This window comes from Trichoplax adhaerens, genomic scaffold (genome assembly GCF_000150275.1).
Source record: "Trichoplax adhaerens TRIADscaffold_5 genomic scaffold, whole genome shotgun sequence".
Taxonomy (NCBI): domain Eukaryota; kingdom Metazoa; phylum Placozoa; class Uniplacotomia; order Trichoplacea; family Trichoplacidae; genus Trichoplax; species Trichoplax adhaerens.
This window is the reverse complement of record NW_002060947.1, coordinates 4,278,556-4,305,475: the sequence shown is the minus strand read 5'-3', so window position 1 is coordinate 4,305,475 and position 26,920 is coordinate 4,278,556. Positions and strand designations below refer to the sequence as shown.

Below are 26,920 nucleotides of genomic sequence, written 5' to 3'. Positions count from 1 at the left end.
ACACTATAAAATTTACGTATTAGCTTTGATGAGTATACAGAAAGTCAATGTACACCATAGTTTGTTCTCAAGTGTATTAAAACTGCCGTGTACAGAATCAATCAGAACCTCAAATGTTTGGCTTCGTTCCTTATTTTCTCTTGCTTGATAGTTACTGCTAGCACAAGAACAAACTACCGAATTACTAAAAGAGCGCACAGTTCAATTTGAAGAACAACAAAAACAGTTAGAAGAAATTGGTAATTAAAATTTGAGAATTTATAGGTGTAGTCAAAGTATAGTGAAGTAACATAATATTTATATAACGGTCTAACAATTTTCTTTGAAATAATATTCTTTTAGCTTTTAAGGCAACTGAAACAACTGGTGGTATGGCTTTGACATTAGAAGCTCATGAACGATTAAATCTCTTGGAATGCGAAACTAATCAACTTCAAACGCAACTTGATGAAATGAAAGCGATTAAAGATGATGTCGATCTTCGAAATGTTCAGCTTGAAAGTCAACTACGGGATATGCTTACGTGCAAAGAAACCTTAGAAGTAAAAGTTAAAGAAGCTAACTCTCAACTTGATGATGCTAAACACAATATTGCAGCTAAGCAAATACTGATAGAAGAAATACATAAGCAGCATTCAACTAATATTGAAAATATTAATCATCAATTGCAAAATGAGATCGAACAACGTCATCAAATGAAAGAAGCATTTAATTTAAAAATTGAAGATTATCATGCTAAAGAACAAGAATTATCCAATGATTTACAAAATCTTCAGGAAAAACTGGACAAATCTACATCACAAATGAAAATGAACATAAAAGAATTAGAACAGCAACTTGATCAAATTAAGAAAGCCAAAGTTGATATGGAAGAAAAGTACACGCTTCAATTAAAACAATTACAACTTGAATTTAACACCAAAGAAGAAGATAACCAACGACTAGCCTTTTCCTATCAGCAGCAAATAAGGGAACTTGACTCAATGCACAGTCAATTGAAAGGAAAATATCAATACAATGAGGAGAAAAAGCAAGAATTACAAGTTAAGGTTAACCAACTGGAAAAGGAACTTGATGTTGCCGTTAAAAAATATGAAAAGCAATTAAGTCAACAACAACATTTAATTAAATCAATGAATGATAATTTAACCGAGAAGGATACAAATCATCAAGCATTGTTACAAAATGCTGAAGAGAAAGTTATGCTTGCTAATAATGAAGTTCAAAATCTTAAAATGGAATTGAAGAAAGATCTTAACGAACGCATTCAACAAAAAGATGATATTATCGCGTCATTAAAGGTAGAAATTACTGCCTTACATGATCAGTATAAGAAAGATAATGAACGAAATCAGAGAATACTTAAAGAACAATTAACCAAAGCAGAAGAAGAGAAAGACACAGAACTAAATCAGAATCAGCAGATAATAGCTAAAAACAAGAAAGTAATCGATCAATTGCAATCAAAATTGACTGAAACTGAAGTGAGGTATCAGAAAGAAACTGATGACCTCAAGAAATCATTACAAAAACAAGTTGATCAATTAAAGTTATCGGAAAAGCAATGGTTAAAGGACCAACAAGAATTGGCTAGACAATTAAGTGAAGAAGTTGCCTTGCATCAACGTTACGATAACGAAATTAAACAAGCGCATCAATGTGCCAATGATTATCGCTTGAAATGTAATCAATTACAAAATAGTTTACAGAGCAATGCAGAAGAAAAATGCAAATTATCTAGTGACATTCAAGAACTTAACAAAAAACTACAAGACGAACAGCATAACAAATGTCTTACTAATGATCGCGTGCAAGAATTAGAAAAGAAATTAACTCAGAATGATGAAGATATTAATCAACTGAAAAGTCAATTAATTTTAAAAGATAATAATTTAGCTCAATTAGAAAAGAAAGCAACTGAGTATCAAGATAAATTGTTGCAACATATACAAAAAGAACAAGCTGATACTACAACCAATAATGCTATCTTATTATCGCAATCGTTGCAGGATATACAATCACAATATAAAGAAATGAGAACAAAATATGAGGAATTAAAAGATAATCCAGAAAAAGTTATACCCGTTAATAATGATGGCCGTAAAAGTCAATTTAATATTAAAGAAGATGAATTGGCCAAGTTATATAATAAAATCCGTTACCTTGTTCGCGATAATGATTTGTTAAGCCAAGGTAAACATGTTGCTGAAATTAAATTGAGAGAAGAGCAAAAAATTAACAATCGTCTGCGCGGCCAAGTACGTTCATTAGATACTCAATTGAAATATATACAGGATAATCCATCGTCGTCGTCATCGCAACAGCAAGACCATAGTAAATTAAAAGATGATAATGATCATGATCATGTTAAAATGGGAAGCATAAAATCTCTAAGAACAGCAGCCACAACAATCGCAGTAAACACAACAAACCAATCGATACTTGATACATCAGTATTGTGCTCCAATAGAATTCAACGTGATTTAAACGAGTATTACTCTGATGATAGCTTGGATGACTCAGTCTCGCATAACAGATCACTAAATTCATCAATTAAATCAAAGCTTTCTAATCGTAAAAGTATTACGTATATTGTTAATGATATTGCTGCTAAATTGAAAGAGAACGACAATACTAAGCAACAGAAACAAGATCTACATCAACAAGAACAAAGCAGTATCGATGATAATGAAGTACAAGCATCACGGCGTTTAGCTAGTACATATATTCGTGGTACAAGTAAAGGTTGCCTACATACTGTTGGTAGTCTTATGACGGTAGATGATGAACCAGAACATTTTGATTGGACTCGTTTAGGTGAATTAAATCGTCGAAATCAACAAAATCCATCGCATTTACAATCATCTTATCCAATTGAATTGCAAATCTCAAATGATACTTTGATAACTGAAGAGCAAATTAAACACGGTAGTACATTAGCAGCTAAAACTAGTGTTAGTAATAATAACAACCATCCGAATTATAGTAAACAAAAAAGAAATGCCACCAACGAATTATCGCATGATGAAAGTAAACGCGTTCGATTGCGCCATCGATCAAGAAATTTAGATGCTTTACTATCATCTAATGGTAATAATGCTCCTACAGTGCTATCATCGACTACCAATGAAAATCAAGCTATCGAATTTAAAAAGCCAAATCGCAATCAACAGGATAAGACTAAATCAACTAGTCAAAATGGTTACACTAATTCGGCCAAAAAGGTTACGCGCAGTAGTCATAGAGCCGGTAGTGTACTTAGAAAAAAATTAGGCATTTTAACACCTAAAACAGCTAAAAAAGTCAGTCATACCAATTCTTCGACTGCATCATCGAAAGTATTAGCTGAACGTAACAGTGTAGTTTAATGCGCATTAGCAAATTAATATCTTTACTACAATCCAACAAAACATCAATGATAATGTATCTAATAGAAAAGTTCAAACTTAAAGTAGATGATTATGAGTATCAAGTAAACTATCATGCAAATTAATGGGTTTTAATGAATGTGATACTATACATACATACATACACGTATACAAACTATTACACGTCGCTAGTGATAGTAAAGGAATTATGAAATTGTAAATCGCTGTATTATTATCCCACACTTTATGATATATCCTTTAAATGCTGTAATTATTAAAATAAGACTAATTTTATAGTGTAGTGTCGTAGTAGTAAATTAGTGAAATAGTAAAAAAGGTTTTACTATATTAATTTTAAATTTAAATTGCCAATTGGATCAACTTGATCGTTTATTTAATGTAATTCTTTTGCTCTACCGTGAACATATTTGAATGCAAGTTAGATATAATTACTGCTTATTGCATTCGAATATATATATGTACTTATTTATCGTATATGCGGCATTCGAAATGGCATGTAACAGTTATATGATGCAAAGTAGTTATCGCCACTGCTCCAATTTAAAAATAGTTTTTCTATTTCTTGTTTTTTATTCCAACGATTTTAAAACTATAGCTTGAATCAACGGAAGCTTCACTGTACGCTATTGGCGATTGGCTATCACAACTTAGTATGTCTTTTAGAATACCTTTCATATCAAATTGAATAATTTGCAAATGCTATATCAGCCGAATAAGTTTCCGTGTTAAAACTACGGCTTCACCATTAAACACTTGTTATATATGGTATAATTTTGTTAAATATAGTAGTCTACAACATTAAAGTCCTTTATAATTGTAATTGAAATTTGCAATGTTACTCTTTCAATCTAAATCATGAATCCAATAATTAGTATACGAGTATGTGTTATAGTTTTCGAACGACGAAACCTCCTAAACCATTTCATAATGTAAATCTGCAATGTCATTACACAATATCGTGAAGACATATGATCGAGTTCTAGCATACCGTTGATGCTAGATATTTGGTATCTGATCTTTCGCCATTTGCTTTTCAATCATTAATTACTACTATACTAATATCAATTTACTGTAGTATTGACTCAATCGCAGATTACTTCGCTCATAAATAATGCAAGTCTATAATACAAAACAATTCATTTTATTACTGTATATTGATGATATACAGTATCTTTGTCTGTATACTATAAGTAGCTGATTCTGCCGTAAGCAAGCGCAATGATGATAGACTGTGTATACTAGTATATTATAGTACTTCGAGTTTTGTATCGGCTGCAGATATGAAAATTTGATAACAAATCTGTGTGCATGTTCTACTTATAGAGCTAATATTATCCACGGTGATATAAGAATATTTGGGTATTTTATCCTTCTTTACTTGAGTAACAAGCGAGCCACTGCATGCAAACCTTCTATCGTACCTTGTCATTAACCATTCGTACGAGATATCAATGCCGCATACCGTACGCACGCAATATTGGCTTAGCCTGGAAGACTGGGACGAAAAATTTCACAAGCATAAAATTTTATTTATTGCACATCATTAACTGTTATCAACAGGTCTCATCAGAGGCTGAAGGATAAAATAGTTAGCCAAATGAATGGTTAGGATTTCAAGATAATAATACATGCGAAGCAGATGTATGCACAAATCGTCTCATGCATGAATAATATTTTGTACAAGTTGCCTAGTATTTTAAGCAATAAAATTTATAATATTATCCTAAAGACAGCTACGCTCTGTGAATATCTAAGTGGTGTGCGAAAATTTTGCAAGATATGTATACTTATGTAATGGGTCATTTACTTATAAAAAAAATTTCTCCATATTATTTATATGAATCGAAGTTGTTTAAAGAACGCGTACTAGTCACTGATCTGAATAGTAAACCCACTTATTAGAGATATATGAGTGATAATACAGTATGTCAAATCTAATTTTGGTAAACTATGATTCGATGAATTATTGAATCATACTTAAAAATGTAACCAAAGATTAATTAATTAACTATGGATAGAACGCATATTTATTAATCGAATAATGTTCTACGGCTTAATTTTTCGTGAATAATACGCATTGCGTAAATATTGCCAACAACTACTTTAAACCAAGGATATAATTAACTCCTTGTACTACTGAAATAATTAATGGTTGCCAAACAATAAGGTAACGGACAAAGTCTAATAATTGAGCAAAAGCGACGTGGACTTTTTCCCAAGGATTCGGAAACATCCGCTTGAGATCGACTTTTTCATTGCAGTATGGGCAAGTCTGCTTTTTTCCAACAATACACCATCCACGGATGCAAAATTCATGAAATCTTATATTTCCATTAAGAAGATGATAAGCTCACAATAATTCATTGCTCTACTTCATTAAATAAGATATTGAATAACATAGTACAACGATAATTATTTATTAGATCACTGATTCGTGTAAGTCATGTCGTTTTCCCCGATTAACTCAACACGTAGTACGGAAAAAATATAATACTTATTGCTAATATAAACGTAGCGTAATATTTAATTTATTGAAGGATACAAGTGATTACAAGAAAGCCTATACGTTTTTTCGGGTGTTGTAATAGAGCTTGAGTCGCCTTCATCATCGTCATTAACACTCGTATTACCTACGACTACATAGCTTTCAGGTAATTTTTGCCCACAAACTGCACATAAGTCGTCGGTTAACTGTCGTTTAGGGAGTCCAGTTCCTGTATAAAACTAAATTTAAGCATATGTACTCAGTATAACCGGTATCATACCTTGAACAATGCACTCCTATTAGTACAATACCAGCAAATATTGGCAATGTGTTAACTGTTACCCCTAATTTACTGGCTAAACGGTTTGCACAAATTTCAGCAATATCTCTTGCTAATACACCATAATACATCGCGTAGAAAATAGCAAGAAACCCTGCACTTAATGCTATGTCCGGACGAATACCCACTAAGACATTGATGCCTAAAAATACCCCTAGTACAACGAGGTACCCCATGATTCCTAAAAAATACGTTACTTTATATATAAAATAAAACCAGCTATAGATTCGCCTGCCGTGAAATAGAGAGAAAATTAGGTTAGACTCGTTAGTATAGCAATATAAGAATTATGGTAAGCTAAGACATAGTATACTGAACGATATTAGGGATTTCTAACTTTCTAGCAGTCATTGCAGTCCTACAAACCTAGGTATAGAACCATAAATAGGGCCACGAATACTTCTATATAACAGGTAACCAGATATTATTGTAAATACTGTCCAAACAATTAACATTCTCCAAAATAATTTTACTATACTATAGTAGAATGGAATTGTCCACATTCCGATAAGGGTAACTGCCTAAAGTATGAAATTATGAAAATTCAGAAACATTAGCTAAAAATGGCGACGCATGCTATTTTCTCTTATAGTGCTAGCTATCATTTTTTACTTCTGCGTCTTAAGATATTTATAATTTAGGATTAAAAGTTTAAGCCAGGCAAATAACATGGACAATAAAGTAATTTTTTGAAGAAATCAATAAAAAGTCTTGCAGTACTTGGAACGATGTAAAATGCTTTTCTTTCCATTTCACTAATACGATTTGGCCAACAATTAATGCAAAAAACAAGATCAAGAGCATTTCTGCGTGCATTTGTTCGTGGCCTTGATGTTCTTTATGGAATTTTTCATGTTCCAAACTATATATTATTCAGTATCAACACAATTTTCGTTAGTATTTCATCCAGATAATTATTGTTCTTTTTAAGTTATGGCGCCATATAGCAATAACAGCTAGATGAAAATTCTAACATTAAAGATTATGCAGTGTATGTTAATTATCATTGATGAAGTAGCCTACCGAGCCTTATCTTGTTCTGATAACTGTTGTCCAACCGATTACAATTATTATAAAAATATAGTTGAATATTTAGTATGTTCAGTATAAGATTAAAACGTGTCAATGATATACATAAACTAAAAAAGTATAGGTAACATTAGTTAATATTTCTTTAACTTCATTTGATACCATCTGCTTCAGCAGGTATCATGCCAAAATAGAATAGATATGTACCCTACAGTACATGATTACTTACAAACCTGTATTGTCGGATGGCTGTTATTAGCGATAATAATATTTGCATGGTTCATCATTCCATTGGCCATGACAAATTCAATTGATTGTAACTAATCTAGCAATACGTCGGCTATGAGTAGTTTTAATTACCTAGAGATGAAATATATGAAGATAAATTAGTAGCACAGTCAAAAGCTTACAGGTTATAAACATGATACAGAAGAGCAGCAAGTGTTATATATTTAAATATGATCAAAACATATATTGTACGATAAGCTATGATAACAAATGGTCCACGGCTGCTCTATTCCAAATAGGAAATAATTCAGCAACCCATTTATTCGATCAATTAAATGATCTGATTTTTGAACTAGCTATGATAGACAGTAGTTGATTGATTATTATATAGCAGGCAAAAATTGACTCTAAATCTGTTAATACTTTGAAATCCTATTTACCATACAATATACCTTTAAAGTCAACTGTCTCAATCACTGTCAGATGTTAATCTCCGAACGCAGTCAGAGCTGATGTGTTGGGCTGTACTTTTAAAACAAGATGATGATTGTCATCCAAATAAGTCAAGCATTAATCACACTGTATTACCTGACAAGCAATTATGACGGTAGATCTACTTTACTCATTGATAATAAAGACGAATAATAATTATAATTATATCCGAGTATTATTCGTGTCCAGCAATTAGCGTTCATTCTTAATATTATTAACCGTACGTGAACAACAATCTATTGTTATTACGGTAATCCAAAATCGATCAATAAATTACTCTTTGCAGACTATTATGTATTTGCCATGCTTTTACAACAACACCTTGGATGACTACTTGATATGGTATGTATGTATTGGATCGTTGAAATCTCATTATGGTTGAGTATGTATATATATATATATATATATAATGAATAGTTCAATAGTGTAAGATTGAATGCAATAACAGCGAGTATTGCAGTTTCTCCTTCACCAACAGTAAGGTTTCAAAAGTATTCATATGAACTGAATGATTGATTTTCTCTAAACAGTCTATATATGAGGTATTAAGTTGCTTTTGGATATGACACAAGTTCATATTGGGTCTGGTATTGATTATTATTGACCTAGCGCAGGGTATACGTATGTACGTGTGCTGTATATGGATTAATTAATTGATGCATTCAAGAGGTGTATGATCCTGTCCGTATAGACGCGCAATATACACATCAGAAATCGATGGAAACATGCTCGACGTAACAGTATAGTATGTCTAATCCAGTCATTGACAGACTGAAAGCATAATGACTGTCACTAGCAGACCGTAGTGTAATTTCATTTGGATCGGCCAAATTAGAACAATATTCATTCACTACTGTCTACTTATTATTATTCTACCGAACAGCACTGAAGCCAACGAGAGACCGCAAGTTCAGACCATTTACTCTATTTCTTGGTCATGAATTGCAGAATACAGTCAATCGAAAGAGATGGCTATGATTGAAAACGATTGTACAGTATTCTATACCTACCAAATTGAGTAGTCTATACGTTGAATCGATGATAAACTAGGCAGTTTTCTCACCCTCTTTCTTGTCAGTCCATTCAGTAGTTGTATCGTAGGGAAGGAAACCAATGCTTTAACCTTAAGGAACTCGTCAACACCAATCCATCAGTCAAGTCCAGTAGTCCAATTGTACAGTATAATACACTGTAGGCTGTAGACTGTACTGTACATTGTACAGTACACGACACTCAGCATCCACTGCTGCACTGTCCACGTGTACAGTACACTGTACTGTACAGTACAGTACAGTACCCAACTCACTACTGGTAAGCTACAGACTTCAGACCTCTTTTTACAGTACTGTACTGTACCGGTACCGTACTGTATTTGTTGACTTCTGGTACTGTACCATACAGTTTTGCATAGCATGGTATGGAGTCCATAACACATACTGTAGACTACTCAATCTTACAGCGTCTAGTAGTCCATCTGTCTATGACGGTCTCCATGGGACGTTTTAATTAATTAATTAATTAATTAAGGTTAATTAATGGAAGTTTCCAACAGTACTCAAGCTTTTTACAAGGACGCATCGAAGTGATTATACTTGTATCTCTATGCAAGGAAGTGAGTCAGACCCTTTTTATCCTACAGTACAGTATCGTCTACAGTTCTACCATGGACGACGTAATCTTACCGGTAAGATTGACTAGTCCATGGTTCTACACTTTTGCAGCAAAAAGAGTTGAAAGAAACTTCAGGTTTCTTTCAACTCTGTGCCAATGGACTTACACGTATACTCAGCAAATACAGTAATAGAACAGTTCACAGTACAGTACAGTACAACAGGCCATGATTTCAGGGGCGTGGCGAGCTCTCTATACTGGTGGAAAGCTATTCAGCTGTACAGTATAGCCTTTCATTAATTATTAGATCTTTTCCAATTTTGAAGGCATTTACAGTACTGTACATTCAATTGGACTCCAATTCCACATCAATCAATGCATATGTAATACTGTATATTGGAGTCAAATACTGTCGATCATTTCAACCTTGGGCTCTTGATGTTTCTATCAATTTTGAAGGCATTTACAGTACTGTACATTCAATTGGACTCCAATTCCACATCAATCAATGCATGTGTAATACTGTATATTGGAGTCAAATACTGTCGAACATTTCAACCTTGGGCTCTTGATGTTTCTATCAATTTTGAAGGCATTTACATTTTACAGTACATTGAATTGGACTCCAATTCCACATCAATCAATACATGTGCAATATGCAATACTGTATATTGGAGTCAAATGCTGTCGATCATTTCAACCTTGGGCTCTTGATGTTTCTATCAATTTTGAAGGCATTTACAGTACATTCAATTGGACTCTAATTCCACATTAATCAATGCATGTGTAATACTGTATATTGGAGTCAAATACTGTCGATCATTTCAACCTTGGGCTCTTGATGTTTCTATCAATTTTGAAGGCATTTACAGTACATTCAATTGGACTCTAATTCCACATCAATCAATGCATGTGTAATACTGTATATTGGAGTCAAATACTGTCGATCATTTCAACCTTGGGCTCTTGATGTTTCTATCAATTTGTACTGCTGTTTTATTTCTTAGTACAGTACAGCACTTAGTACAGTACGTGGTTTTACTGTACTGTAAGATTAAGTACTGTACACTGTAGTGTACAGTACAGTGTACTGTACTGTACAGTACACAAGGAGTACTCAGTACTCTGAGGCTACAGTACAACAGACTGTAAGCAAGCTCGCGAGTGGACTCGTTGTGATAGAGTATACTGTACTCGTACAGTACAGTACCAGAGTGGACTGTTGTTCGATCACGTCTACAGTGTTCGTTTTCGTACTGTAGGTGAGTGTGTTACGGCGGGAGACCACACGCTTTGTCTCTTCCCTGGACACATTGTACAGCAGTGTGCCTCGGCGTTGCAGCTATGGTACTAAAACAATATTTCTACGTTATTACAATTGCCTATTGGATTCCATTGCAAGTTGGTGTATGACTAGAGTACGCCACACTACCCTTGTCTAGTCAAACTCCAACGTCAACGCAGATTCAATCTTGACCTGCACTGCACAGCAGAAAGGGCAAAAGTGACCTCGACGATATCGGTGCTTGAACAGTCCGACTTACAGTGAACATTTGGACGGTCATGCCATCACAATTGCCACCCAAAGAAAATAATCTCTTCAAGCGTGTAGTAGTAAGTTGGAATAGTTTGAAAATAGTAGAAAATTAGTTACAAGTTGGAGTAGAATAAAGATCAATTGGAAAACTTTGCTTGCCATGTGCTCCTCGTTCATGGTTTGGAAAACCACGGCTCATACACTACGGTAGCATCAGACTTGGCGTCCATGACGTCAGTCAGTGAGTTACAGCCGACTCCTACGTATGAAGCGTGTCCAAACCATTCGTCCACTACATTTCCAAATGAAAGACTGCCATGTTGTTCAATTTCATTGACCTAATGCTTATTTTCTTCTTTATTTCTTGCTATTTTAGAAATGTTATGAGCAAAAGCAGTATAAGAATGGCTTGAAATTTGCCAAGCAGATCTTGTCTACCCCCAAGTATGCCGATCATGGAGGTGTGATGACTCTGTACATAGTCGGACTGTAAATCAAACGTTATCAGTGGATGCATACAGTAGAAAGATTGACCTTGTCTGATCAGCGATTATGTTTGACAACAGTTGTTTTTGCATCATCTTGTTCCAACTTACATTGTGTATAATATACTTTCCAATCGGAATGGAATATTTTCAGTAACAGTGCACTAAAACGTTCCCTTCATGGATATCACAAATATCCCCCTTGACGAAGGACCATGATCAACGGTCATCTCGTGGAATAACAATCTCCTAGTCTGCTACATCATCGTGTCAACCAACTGACATTATCTACAAATCTTCCTATCTTAGATGCGATTTACCCTACTTTCATATTGCAATGCAATGTTCCAATAGCAGTGAACGATGCTAGTTTGGTATTGCCATGTTGCTTGGATAATGCACGATGCTCAACACTTTCTTTATACAACTACTTTCATAGCTGCAAGCCTACTGATCCCTTGTATCAATTACTCAGTCAATTACTCTAGACTAGCATAGTCATTTTTCCCTGGACAGTCCACTTTATCCAATTGATTCTATAGTAGATAAGAAAAAAATAGCGCATCATCTAATCTGGAATGACGAAAAATGATCATTAAAATAGGGCTATCAATATTACCAGCATTGTAAATTACTTATGCAATGTAGCTGCTACTTGTATACAGTTAAAGAGACCTTCTAGTGATCTTCGATTAATAGGCAATAAATGATCGATATCTAATGGATTATGAGCATACGTATGGCTAATGGAATAATTCTACTAGTATTGAAGATTAATCGACGCTAAAAGCAATTGACTATAGTACTACACTGCTACTATTCAAACATACTGTACATACATATTAATAACCATACAGTGGCGTATATTAAGCGAATATACCTGCAAATACTTGATGAATAATAAATAGAATTTAACTATAAATCAACAAGTAGATACTGTAGTAAATATATCTACCCGTGTAATTAATCCACTTTTATTTGGAAATGAATAGATGTTATTCTCTGTAATGCACAAAAGGGCAGTAGTATATATATATTTCAAATTGGCTTGGACTCTACTGTAATTAACAAGTTCATTTTATTGAACTATTACTAAAAGTAATATCATACGTATATGCTATCGTAAGCTATTCTAAACTTAAACAATATTAACATCCAAAACTCTTAATAACATGGATTCCTTACCTTATAACAGAAACTTTGGCTATGAAAGGCTTAATTCTAAATTGCCTTGGCAAAAAAGAGGAAGCATTCGATTTAGTTAGGAGAGGTCTACGCAATGATTTAAAAAGTCAAGTCTGTATCCTACTGATTATTCTTCAATACTAATGGCGATTATGTAATCAGTGTAATTCTTAGTACAGTACAATACTATAAGACTAGAACTCAACTTCATCTTGTACTGTACATTGATACCTACCCTGTAACTGCTCGATTGTTTACTATATCGCAATGATATGTTTCATATGAACATCATACTTAAATACGCTAGAAAAATATTACAGTCTACTCGTACTAATTCGTACTACTTACTAGGAAGTATCAAATCGATAATTACAAGGGTATATATTGCTTCATGTTATACAGTCACGGTTGAAAGCATTATTGTGTTAACTTTTTACTACAATTATTGCACAATAGTACGTATATAGGCAAAGATAGAAATTTAATAATGAATTGTTGAATCTACTCGTACAATGGTATCATTGGCAATAGCCAAGTTAATCGCGCATAGCTAGATACAAATATCGAAAATTGCTACCGTTCCGTAGTAAATAATGTCATCAGATATTGTATAATAAAATCAAGATGCTCGTACCCCACCTGATACCAACTATAATAATAAGAAACGATAATTATAAGAATTTGTCCATAACTACACGCCAATAACCGTACGTAATTAATAAGGCTGGCATGTGTTTGGCTTATTGCAAAGATCTGAAAAGAAATATGATGAAGCGATTAAATGTTACAGAAATGCTTTAAAATGGGATAAGGTAGAAATTTATCCAAAAATATCGCAATCGTTTTAACTATATTCATCTAAAAATGGTTGTAATAGGGTTCCTAAATCAAAAGTATTGATAATTAATCTATACTACTCGACTTAATTTAATAATAGGATAATCTACAGATCTTACGCGATTTGTCTTTACTACAAATTCAAATGAGAGATCTAGAAGGCTATCGGGTAAGTATTGCTACGTGTTCTTTAGAAGATGCTAGGATAATGCTACATACTGTTATGTATATTTATCATAGTAAGATCCATTCACGGTACATAGTGATAAAGAAATAACTTCAATATTTACAGGACACTAGATATCAATTGCTAAAGTTACGCCCTGGTCAAAGAGCTTCCTGGATTGGTTATTCAATGGCATGTCATTTACTGGAGGATTTTGATACAGCCTTAGCGGTTCTGGAAGAATACAGGAAAACGCAGGAAGTGAGTAATTACATTTGCATAACTATTAACGTCTTAATACATGATTGTAATTACTTGGCAATTCTTGCGCCGTAAAATATTTTTAGTCTCTAAAACTACTAATTCTGTAGTAGCCCTCATCATCGAATTTATATCATAATATTTCATAGATTAAAATACAGTACCTGTTTAACCTTAGGCAGCTATTTCATATTTTATAATTGTACTGCTTCCTACATTTAACTATTCAATTATGATCCATAACTTTAGGTCAAATCATACGATTATGAATTTAGCGAGTTTCTACTGTATCAGAATTCGGTTTATAGAGAAGCTGGAAGAAACAAAGACTGTCTCGAACATTTGGAAAAGTATGAAAAACAGATTTGTGATCAAGTCAGTATTATGGAAGTAAAAGGTAATAGGAAAAGTATATCGTGTTCATTGACCGTTAACTCCAATTATATAACGGGAATAATGATAGCACTAAGAATTTTTACGTATGTACTTGTTCATAAGCCAATTACATTTTTTTTGGCGATTTTTTATTACGTAGCGATAGTCTCGTACAATCTAGGATTAAAGGACAAAGCAGAAAAGTATTATCGGCAATTAATTGATAGAAATCCAAGCAATAATGATTACTATACTGGACTCGTTAAAGTCCTTGAATTGTGTATGTATAACTAATATATAACTATTATGTAATATTTTTAGTGCTATACTGATTTTATTTATATCGATATGGTTATAGCCACTGATGAAATGATGGCAAATCTGTACTCAGAATTTGTTGAAAAATACAAATACTCTCATGCCCCCAAACTACTTAGACTGCAAGTTACATCAGGTAATTTAAAGTTAATATGTTTTACTAAAATAAACTTAAATTTGTAATATATGATTTCAAGCAATTAGGATAATCTTTGCTTCTCGCCTCCCCACCTTTAAGTAACTTCTTTTAATTTCTTTTAGGTGATACATTCAAACGGTATGTAGGTGATTATATAAAGCACGCTTTACGTCGAGGTTCTCCACCCCTATTTTTGAATATTAGACCATTACTCAAAGACAAAACAAAGGTATGCAATATTATTTTCATAAGTATATAGTTTTCTACCGCAAAAAAATCGATTAATTTACGATTATAATCTGGACTTTACCAGGCCAAAATAATAGAAGAATTAGTGCTTGACTACAGTCACAATTTGAAGAATCATAGCAAATTATTAACCGGTAAGTTCGTGAAAAAGAAGCATTGGCTGATTTATATCAATATTATACGAACGTCATTGCGCAAGAATGATATCCTGTAAACTTCTTTAATCATCACTTTTATAAAATTTTTTTCCATTCGCTACTGAATAAAAAGGCACGATACTTGTATACCACTTAGACCTTATATTTTTATGACCATCAAACTTATAGATGACGAAAATAAAGAACCACCCACAACCTACCTATGGACGCTCTTCTTTCTTGCTCAATATTATGATCATTTTAGAAAATTGGATGTTGCGATGAAGTATGTTGAGGAAGTTCTAGATCATACTCCAACACTTATTGAAGGATACACATTACAAGCAAAAATCTATAAAGTGTGTATTTTTTTGTAAAGTCATTAACCTTCTTGCCTTCTTACTGTGCAATTACTTGCTAACACATTCTATTTATCGAACAGCATGCCGATAATTTACAATTAGCAGCTAAATTAATGGATGAAGCTCGTTCCCTTGATACTGCTGATCGATATATAAATTCTAAATCCGCAAAGTATCAACTAAAGATTGATAATATCGAGAAAGCTGAAGAAACTTGCGCAATGTTTACCAGGGTAAACTTTGTGTATCATAAAAGCCTTATATTGGGTATTTCTTGTTAATTAATTTCCTTTATAACGGAGGCATGTAATAAAATGTTTTTTAGGAAGGTGTCTCGGCTATCGAAAATCTTAATGAAATGCAATGCATGTGGTTTCAAACTGAATGTGCTGCTAGTTTCTTAAGACAAGGAAAGATTGGTGAAGCATTAAAGAAATGTCATGAAATCGACAAGGTGCGCCCTAGAACTGCAACCTAATTCACTTTCCTGTAGATCACTATCTTTTAGATTTTTTAATAAGCGATATTAATATCCGAAATAAGTAATTTAATATTTTCATAACTTACAGCATTTTACAGATATTATCGAAGATCAGTTTGACTTTCATACGTATTGTATGCGTAAAATGACGTTAAAGGCTTATATCAGGTCTAATAATTTTGAGATAAATGTTCTTTATGTACTTGAAATTCTGCTACCTCTAACATTGGGTTTATCAAAGAAAATTTTTATTAAATTTCGACTTGCTTTTTGGCTTTATAGTATGTTAAGGATGGAAGATATATTACGTAGCCATCCGTTTTATTTTAAATGTGCAGTGTTGGCAATTCAGGTATGGAATGAAGTTTTACTGTAAATGATATTTAATAATCTACTGTAGGTTACTTACAAAGAAATATGTTCTTAAATAGGCCTATGTAAGTCTGCACGATAACCCAATTACGGAAACTGAAGAAGATACCGAAGTTAATTCTGGTAACTATGTGTATACAGTAGTATATAACACTATATTTTTAAAAGGCTAATGGTAACAGATTACGGTTTGCTTACTTTATAATGTTAAGACGGTCTGACGGCCAAAGAGTTAAAAAAATTAAAAAGTAAGCAAAGAAGAGCGAAGAAAAAAGCCGAGTTAAAAGAAGAGAAGAAAGGTTAAATATTTATTTTGTTTTATTTTATGTATACACTACAAATTTATACCTCGCTATTTATGTTTTGTCACGCTGCAGCTGACAGCAAAGACACCAATGATAAAAAGAAAGCAGACGACAACGCCGAACCTAAATTAGACCCAAAGAAATTGGTTCAGGTATCAATTTCGTAAGAAATTGCGTCACCCTATGATTTATAATGATATTTTTGCCTAGATGAGATTGTTACCTTGATTTATCTAAGATAACGAAAGAATTATTTCTATACCAGATACCAGACCCCCTAGATCAAGCGATCAAATTCTTACGTCCTCTTCAAGATTGGAGTGCTGAAACAATAGATACTCACCTGTATGCATTTGATATTTACTACAGGAAAGGTAAAGAACCATTCTGAGAAATATATGAACACCTTTACATTTAAATTTCATCTTAATCAGACAAATTTCAATCTATTTCTAGGAAAATACTTATTGATGCTACAATCATTGAAAAGAGCACGTAATATTGATTCGCAAAATCCTCAGTTGCATATAAATATTGTCAAATTTGCTTTAGCTGGTAGGTATCAAGAATCTTTAATTTTAGATTACGCTGGTAAATTTTAATTAACCAATTTACCTATTGTTTTAATAATATTAACACTATACTAAGTAATACATTTTTCGTCTACCACGATAGTTAAAGCGAAAGCAGACTTAAACAAAGCTGTATCTCAAGTTGTTGAAACGGAATTGGAAGTGTTATTAGAAGGAATGAAATTACAAGAATTTAACGATAATTTTATAGAAAGAAACAAGAATTCGATTGCACATCAAAGTGCAGGAGCTGAAGCGCTAAATATTTTAAATCCCTCAGCCTCTGATCGGGTCCTTCAATTGTGCTGTAATCTATCTTATGATCATATAGAAACAGAATTACCGGTACCATACTTATTACTAGTTGCATTATTACCTTATTTTTGTTAATTTGCAATTTCGTATCACGATATTTACTAGACTATCGCTTTATTGTAGGTGTGTGCGAAGGTGTACAAAAATTTACAAAAAGACACCTTCGGTAAAGTACCTGAAAGCGTCATTGAAACCTATAGAAAAAGTTGCAGCCAGTTATTTCCTTTAGCTGCCGTATTTCAAGATAATCAAACAGCATCAGAGACAAACGAAGTTGTTTCATCTTTAAGTGAACTGTCTGTAAAATAATAAGTTATATTAGTAAATTCTCTTAACCACACGATATTGTACAAAATACTGTTTATCATGGTTTTCAAGTAAAAGAAACGGTGTCATTATTGTAATCAAGTTTCTGTTATGTAATACTATGGTTGCAGATGACGGAGTAACCAAATGGCAATCGATATTAACGAATTTTTTTAGATTTGACGGAGGAAAATCAAGTTTGTCTTATGTATAATAACATATAGTCAGGCTGATGAAATAAATTACTGTAAACTGTAGTGCTTGAAAGTTTTTGAATTTTTTTTGGTAATCGTCTTGTTGCACGCAAGCAAGCTAATATTGTAATCCGAATTACGATTTTCATCTCAGCAATTTTGTCGTATACTTATTTGATGAAATAATGCTTCAGAAAATTTAGTTATGTTAAAAATGTGTGTCGGTGAGAATAAAATATATGTCGAATTTTGGCTTAAGTAGGATATTTCGACTTTTTAATAAATCTTTAGGCTTAATGCTTTCTTCTAATTAGAAATATATAGACTAAACAAGCTCGTGAGATAAGATGAAATATTTGGTCCTTTATTAAGTACTTGCATGTTTGCTTATATAAACTTCAGGTAGCTGTCACTGTGGTATACATAAACGTATGTTCTTATTTCTCATTTCGTGAATATTCATGTAGTGTGCAGGAGCGAAAAATTCTCTGTTACTAACTTTATAATTGAAGATAACTGTCAAACACCGTATTAACTATGGTTAATCTATCTAATAACTTGGATACCGTATGATGTTTGTTATTATATTATTCTATCGTTCTTTTGCTCTGATCACGGTAGTGTAACTACAGTTTAATGGTCTTGACAACTGATGTCAATTTCAAGTTACAAAAAAGCAGGTTATCTTCGTTGATTCATCAATTCTAGAATTACGAGTATTAAGCATACCCAATATTTATCGGAATATAATAAATAGCTGAAATTTTAAAATAAGTGGTATCAGTTGTTAAAGGCACACGTACACTTTGATACTTATTACGTAAGTACTTACTGTAAAATCTTATTTCGACACCTTTAGATTATATCAGTTCGATTATATATAATTATCTATCGCTATATTAAATTGTCAGAGATTAGTTATTGTGATAATCTATGCAACAATATCGTAATAAGGTTAGCAAAACTAGTTAAATATGTAGTTACAGTATCATTACGCCTTGCATTTCAATAGCGGATAGATTTCATTGCTGGTGTCAGTGAGTTGCACTGTATTATATAGGAGTATATACTCTAGGTTTTTTTACCTCTATGTAAACTACGTACGCGTATCAAGGCACTAAAATCTGTCTATCAAACACTTAAAAACACTTATCCCTAATTCTACAGATTCGTAATATTATCTTGGTATAAAAGGTGGCAATACCAATACACGGCATAAAGTGTTGTAAAAGACAAGACCAACGAGCCGAATAGAAACAGTCATGTCATTTGAAATATTGGGTAGATCATATAATATGGGGTCTTGATAAGAGACTCAAACAGCAGACATAAGTGTTCTTGTGTAGCCAGTTGATATTATCCAAGTTAAAATTTGATTAATAAAGAAAATACGTCGGTGATGTAAACGATAGATAGCCTCGGTTTTGAGGTTTGATGATAGAAAAGTAACAGTCGACAGCAATTGAGCACAGATTTAGCATACACACCATTGGAGGTAAATGTAAGAAATAAAACAATTCTACAACTAGTTGTACCTTCAGCATAAGTAAATTATTGAGATACTAAAAACCTGCAACACTAACGGTTAAACTTGATAAAATATCGGAGATAATAGAAGCTCGAATTAACTTATATGGAATAGATTGAAAACTTTCATCATGAATTAAAATATATAATATAAATAAATTAGCAAGAAATCCCATAATACATATACAATAAGATGCCACTGGCTAGACTGGCATAGTAGCAAAAGATATTAAGACTACCATATGTTATACTACTATCAGATACGTTAGACATTATTACAGCCACAGCTATTTGGTGTCAAATAAATCTTGTAAGTAAAGAGTTACTCAATAGTGTATACATTTCTGTATGAATCACCTATTAACTATTCATATTTACTTTGAAAATAATCAGCTATGAATTTATTTTATTATACAGATAAATTAATACTCAATAACGATTGACCAACGTAGATCATTCTCGTACATGATATCAGGCAATGCATACGTTTATCAATAAATAAATAACTGTAAAATATTTACACGATTGTCTGTACAGTATAGCATTTAATAATGAATTTAATGAAAACACCTGATTGGAAATTTTAGAGTTAATTCATTCTTGTATTTATTACTGTACTATTATATCAATTTCCATTAGGTGTATTAAGATTAAATTATTCATTCAACCTATTCATAAAGCTCCCAATTCATATCAAGCTGATATTTTACGGTAATTACTTATTTAAAATTTACCATAAATGTTCCATGTAACACATCTTTTCCAGGATTATTCTATACACTATAAATTGCAAAATAATTTCTTAAGAACAAGTTATACTATCTGCCACAAACCAGTTCTGTGATAAGATTATAAAAAGGCCAGATCTTGTAATATTCTTCCCAGACTATGCATCACGGCACTAAAATCTGTCTAACAAATACTTGGGAATAATTATCCCTAATTTTGTAGATTCTCAGCCAGTATAACGCCTTCAGTCTTTCGTTAAGCACTAAACTTAAGAAAGGGCTTGATTATACAAATAGTAATCTCATTTTCATTTCTTCAGTTGCTAGAAGTTATAATGTGTATCAATAGTGTCTATAAATCAGGTAATAAATTTATTTCAAAATGCCTAATTAATACAGCAGTATATAAAAATGTAGACATCTAATAAATCAACACAAGGGATAGTCAGTTTACAATACTTCTATTCACAGAATCATAAAGTCAGAATATAGAATACAATCTATTGTGAATTAGTCACAATAGCATATTATATTGCAAATCATCTAAGTATGAACTATCTCGTAATCTGAATAAGGCTATGCCACTAAATATCACTAACTTCTCTACTATGAGATAACACCGTAACACATCGTCACATAACAAGAATGAAGTAAAACTAGGAAGGTTTTCTTAGTTGATACCATTAATAAGTGTACATAGTCTATACTAAGAAACAAATAGTATTAGGCATTGTGTGTTGAACGAATTAAATATTATCTGCCAGGAAATGGGTTTGAATCTAATTATATAAGTAATATCATCAAAAATAATTAAATTCCGCTAATAAATGCTACCGTATGCAAATTTGTATACTTAAGGGAGATTTTCAACTGGTTAAAGGTGTTAATTACTATAGATGTGATATTGCGACAACTATATTATTTAATATATAATAAAGTAATAATAATTAAAACAGCACACTATACTGGCATAAGAAAAATGTAATGCAAAAAGCTCGCTATGTTTTGTGGATACAAATAATTTTCTTTTTTATAAACCTAGCATAATTAATGTCTGAAATAACAATCAATAAGCTATAGGTTGATAGTCAAAGTAGCGTACCATATTGATCTCTTTTGCTAGCTTTTCTAATAATTTTTTCCCCTATTAGCGAATACTAAGGTCATCATTATAGTGTTTGTTGAAAATCTTAGATCTAAAAACCGTACATAAAATACGACAATTTGAAATACTATTGCATTACCCAGTGATTAGTCCTATTGTCACCTTCAGGGAGTCTAGGCTATCCTTTTTGTTTGTGAATGAATCTATTATATTTCTTACAAAATATTATGAATTTTTGTTTATGTCAGTTAATAGCTGAAAATGATACTACTTTGTAATGTATTATTACGAACTTAATAGTTCTTAAAATTGGAGACTATGGCAAATTTTTAGTGAAAGAACTATTTGTTACAACTATATCTAAGCCAAAATTTTAAACACTTTTGATGTTAAATTTCGACAACATTGACCTGTAGACTATAAATTCGATTGAGTAATCAAGTAGATGTATTCTAAGAGCTTGATCAAGTTATATACTATTCTAATAATGAGTTCCATTAAAATCATTCAATTCTAGAAATTTATTCGGTAATTATATTTTATACATTATACTCCCATGGATCGATAAAGCGAATACAGAATGTCAGATAATGTTTACACTTCGACTAAATAAAATAAAAGTATTACTCTAAACAATAGATTACCGAAATAGCTGCTTTCACTACATACATCTGTTCTATAATCATGCTGAAATTTGAGTGACTTTAAAACATTTCAACAAGGATACAAAAAATAATATTATGATATTGTCCGTTATTGTCTTCAATTCTATGTAATACTTAAAGCCATTATAGATATTAATACTACAAGTAAAGGCTAAACCATAACTCTTCTTTTATTATCCAGTAACATTAATTAAAATAAAACATATATTATTCAAGTATGAGTCTACTTTTAATACGGGGCCATTACTTCGAAATTCTGGTAATAACACTGCGGAAAATAATAAGGTTAAAACAGCTAACTAATCCAATAAAAAGTCTGCATCACGTAATTAAGATCAAAATTGAAGATTTGAAAGATTTGGACGGTTTGTACCCAAATACACTTACTATAATTCGATGTATGCATTCAAATATCTGAAATTAACTCAAGATTGACATAAACCGAAATTATATACATCAAATCTAATATGAATAATTCTACTTATGAGAATAATCGTACCATCGATATGGGCTCAGTCATATACTATTATACAAGTATAGCTCTTGTTCCTCTTTTTGCTTTCGCATTTATATTAAATGTCTTCTTACTCTATGTTCTACTTCAAGAAAAGGTCTTTCAAAGTATCACCTATAAATTAATTCGCATTTCAGTTATATCGGATACGATGTCCAGTCTAACAGCTGTTATTGGTTATTCTCTTGTAGCGCAAGATTTCTCTTATCAATCAGGTAAATTATTATGCCAAATCATTTTTAATCTCGCATTTACTTTTAATGGAATCTCCATGAATAATTTATGTTTAATCGCTATGGATCGTTATTTTGCAATTGTTAAACCGCTATCTCGTTTCCATCGACGATACCGTCGTCGAATCTTCTTTATCGAACAAATCGCATCATGGTTATTATCTATATTCTACAATTTATTTCTTGTACCTTATATTGGCGGAACCCCAGAAGATCCAACACTTTGTGATGTACCTGAAATCGATCGTTACATTGCAATTCCTATCATTATTATCATGTTTTGCATTATGCAATATATTCTACCATGCTCATTGATAGCTAATATTTATTGGCGAATAATCTATCATCAAAAGCATTATGTACGACCAGGACAAAATTCAAGACAACCGCAAGAGCGAGAATTGAAGAAAAAAAAATTTATTAAAATACTAATTACTATTACACTTTGGTATGTTTTAACAACTTGGCCATTTTTCGCTGGTATTACTGGTATGGCAGTAACTCGTCAATCAGTTCTCGCTATACGTAAAAGAAATCTGGCTGAATTTCTATTCCTATTTTACTCATTAGGGACGAGTATTGGTATTACTCTTATTAATCCATTCATATATCTTAAATTCGACTCAAATATAAGAACTAAGTTTTTCGATGTATTACTAAGAAAGAATAAACAAGGCAATTAATTATCAATACCAAGTAAAATAAAACCTTCAGCCCTTACAGATAAGACTACTTCATCGTCAGCAGCAAACTCAATCCCAGCAAAAAAAAAGAAAAAGTCAACAAATATCCCACACATCCAATTGTATCATTCATGTAAAGCCTGGCTAAGAAGAGGGAATCGCAATACCCAAATTGTTGCCAAGCACTAGTAAATCAAGTCAGCGACCGACAACATCTAAAATAACGCAAATTAGTCGCACTACGATAGCTATTGAAAGTTTACTACCAGGCTACATCCCAGATGAAGAATAAAAGCATAATCTAGCTATGCAAGTAAAATTCATTTCTACAGCAAAGTTCATTTAATCACATAAAGATTACCCAATTTCACTAGAATTATAACGTAGCGGACATGTTACTATGATGTTCAGATAGTCGATAATTAATCATTTTAATATGTCAAACAGTTTGGGGTTGATGGAAAAAAATTAAACGCTTTCTTAGAATTTCAGCTTGGATGATAAAAGAGTCGTCATTATATGAAAATATTCCTATCGTATCATTTATTAATTTTTAAAGATACAAGTATCAAAGAAACCTGACGATATATTATGACCGTACATTCTAGAACATTAGTAGCAGTAGCAGTAATGAAATACTAAAGTAGAGAAATAGTCATATTCGAAATGTATTTCTCTACATCTCTTTCTGTCGTTTCTGTAAATAATATCATTGAATGTTACATAAAATGAAATTAAACGACAATTTTTAATGAAAATTTTGAGGTATAGCACAAATAGTTTTTAATTTTAAATAGTATTAAGCAAAAATTTTATCTCTGCCTTTAAGAAATATTTAATAGCTGAAAGTCTAATGCCAGGTATCTTCTATTCCTGAAGAAGTTCTCTTGCTCTGATATCGAATGTATCTATTTAAGAGAGGTTGGCAAATATTAATTCTTGTATTAGGTCCGCTTCAGATTTAAAATATCCATCTCTTCAGTAGATAAACATGACAATTTAACTATAGGACTCTTTCACTTAATATATTAATTTTAATTGATTATATGAGAAAATAAACTCCCTAACATTAGTCGTAATTACTAATTTATATCAGAATAGTGTCTTTAATATAAACAAAAACTTAATTCTAGAAGTTTACCGCATACCAGATTCAGCTGTAAATAAGAGTCATTTATAAATGATTAAAAGTAGACGACTATGTATAAATTATATCATTTACATTAAACGGAAAGATGTAATATGTTAAAATATACAACATTTCACTTTTAGCCATAAATAGAAGTCAATTTCAATAAAAAATAATTATAACTCGGCAGCTAGTATACCGTACAGCCATTATCTCTTCAATAATAATGAGGCTATATTACAATTAGGTGTAAGCTATATTATTTTACTGTTACGACAAGCTCAAAGTTTTTATAGCCTTTTATGATATATCATATGAACAATTATGATGATGTGAATTGACTAGGTTGCTACTACTATCTATTTCTAAACGTTATAAATTATGATCTACAGCTATCATATTTCCTTTTCATTACGCTATTCATTAGTTTGTATCATATAGTTCGCAGTCTTTGAATTTGGCAATAAATAATATTCTTATAAGGCAACCGTAATCAACAGATTCGCATTAGAAGCCAATATGATCAACCAAATGAAACATTCTAACCACTATTTCTCACTAATTAAGAGTGCTTTAATATAATCATTGCCTGTGATTAGCTAACCGTAGTTAGATCCTAGATCTCAAAAATAATACAAATAATACATTAAGAATGAACTTGAAGTAGAAATCTATCACAGTTCCTAAGATAGTTTACTTTTTAATTCTAGACAATTATAATTTATGCTACGGTATCTATTAAATTATGTATAATTTTATAAAAAAGAAAGATTGGGTTATCAGATATATAATAAATGCTCTTCATGTAAGTAATATACTGAAATAAATGTATCTTAACCATATGAATCATGCCTTAACTATCAAATCTGAAAATTAAAAACGGCCAACAATAACTTTAGTCTGTCATATAAAACTGAAGATAGTAGTCGAACGAAGTATATGCATAAGATTATATAAGAAACTTTGAAATAAATAGGTGCCCTAGCCACCGGCATTCTAAGCTTTTGGGTACAATTTTTAGTCTTAACCTTATTATGAGCTGATAATTAATGTTATCCAATCTAAGTCTTCTACGGATATTCACGGAAATAGAGATACCATAACTAGTTAATACGCAGAACTGATGCAAATACAAGATCATTAAAGAAAGAAAATTTACGATATTAGCAAGATTATCAATATAATAAAACGGCCAAGCAATCAGAATATAACATAAAGCAATAGTAATCAACATTTTAATAAACAATCTTTTTTATCTTTCTTCTCCTTCTCTTTCTCCAACTAGAATTTATCCAAGTTAAAATTTGATTAATATAGAAAATACGTCGGTGATGTAAACGATAGATAGCCTCGGTTTTGAGGGTTGATGATAGAAAAGTAACAGTCGATAGCAATTGAGCACAGATTTAGCATACACACCATTGGAGGTAAATGTAAGAAATAAAACAATTCTACAACTAGTTGTACCTTCAGCATAAGTAAATTATTGAGATACTAAAAACCTGGAACACTAAAGGTTAAACTTGATAAAATATCGGAGATAATAGAAGCTCGAATTAACTTATATGGAATAGATTGAAAACTTTCATCATGAATTAAAATATATAATATAAATAAATTAGCAAGAAATCCCATAATACGTATACAATAAGATGCCACTGGCTAGACTGACATAATTGTAAAAGATATTAAGATTTCTATATATTATACTAATATTAGACATATTAAACATCAAAGCCTTACTCATCGTGGTTGTAGAGTCTGGTAAATCTTTTAAAATTAAGACTGAAAGAGTTGTTCAATATTATATACATTTCGTTGTGTAACCTGATACTGATTGATTAATTATCAACATTTACTTTAATATAATCAACTTAAATGTAATTCGTCCAACTTATTCATAAAATTGTTAATTTATATCAGCCTAATATTTGTAATTATTATTTATTTAAAAATTTAACATAATTGTACCATGTGACATATCTTTTACGGAATTATTCTTTACACTATATAAAGTTAATTGATCTTGAGAAATTAGATTATATTATTTTACCACTATCTGTAATAATTGTGATACTTTATGTCCGTAAACACAGTACGAGTACGCATTTACAATATTAGTATCCTGATATAGTATATTGCAAGCACGACTTATGAAATATGCTT

General features: G+C 31.7%; 3 protein-coding genes across 3 annotated transcripts; 2 read left to right on the top strand and 1 right to left on the bottom strand.

Moving 5' to 3' along the window:
• Positions 1-5,487: 5,487 nt before the first annotated feature.
• TRIADDRAFT_50320 (uncharacterized protein) lies at positions 5,488-11,310 on the bottom strand (the record flags this gene model as incomplete). Its single annotated transcript, XM_002112451.1, has 6 exons — positions 5,488-5,710; positions 5,932-6,113; positions 6,217-6,445; positions 6,581-6,735; positions 6,935-7,050; positions 11,262-11,310. 6 exons carry the CDS (start codon positions 11,308-11,310, stop codon positions 5,488-5,490), a joined length of 954 nt encoding a protein of 317 aa, XP_002112487.1.
• Positions 11,138-17,979, top strand: TRIADDRAFT_25871 (uncharacterized protein; the record flags this gene model as incomplete). Its single annotated transcript, XM_002112894.1, has 23 exons — positions 11,138-11,188; positions 11,488-11,572; positions 12,792-12,896; positions 13,505-13,593; positions 13,719-13,787; positions 13,911-14,045; positions 14,295-14,442; positions 14,581-14,700; positions 14,779-14,874; positions 15,000-15,106; positions 15,191-15,260; positions 15,453-15,622; positions 15,706-15,858; positions 15,951-16,079; positions 16,195-16,274; positions 16,389-16,458; positions 16,538-16,601; positions 16,691-16,777; positions 16,856-16,935; positions 17,049-17,157; positions 17,240-17,338; positions 17,459-17,700; positions 17,794-17,979. The coding sequence occupies 23 exons, from the start codon at positions 11,138-11,140 to the stop codon at positions 17,977-17,979; spliced, it is 2,544 nt and encodes an 847-aa protein (XP_002112930.1).
• Positions 17,980-22,662: 4,683 nt separating this feature from the next.
• Positions 22,663-23,625, top strand: TRIADDRAFT_56557 (uncharacterized protein; the record flags this gene model as incomplete). The annotated part of the gene is made up of 1 exon (XM_002112893.1): positions 22,663-23,625. The coding sequence occupies one exon, from the start codon at positions 22,663-22,665 to the stop codon at positions 23,623-23,625; it is 963 nt and encodes a 320-aa protein (XP_002112929.1).
• Positions 23,626-26,920: the final 3,295 nt, after the last annotated feature.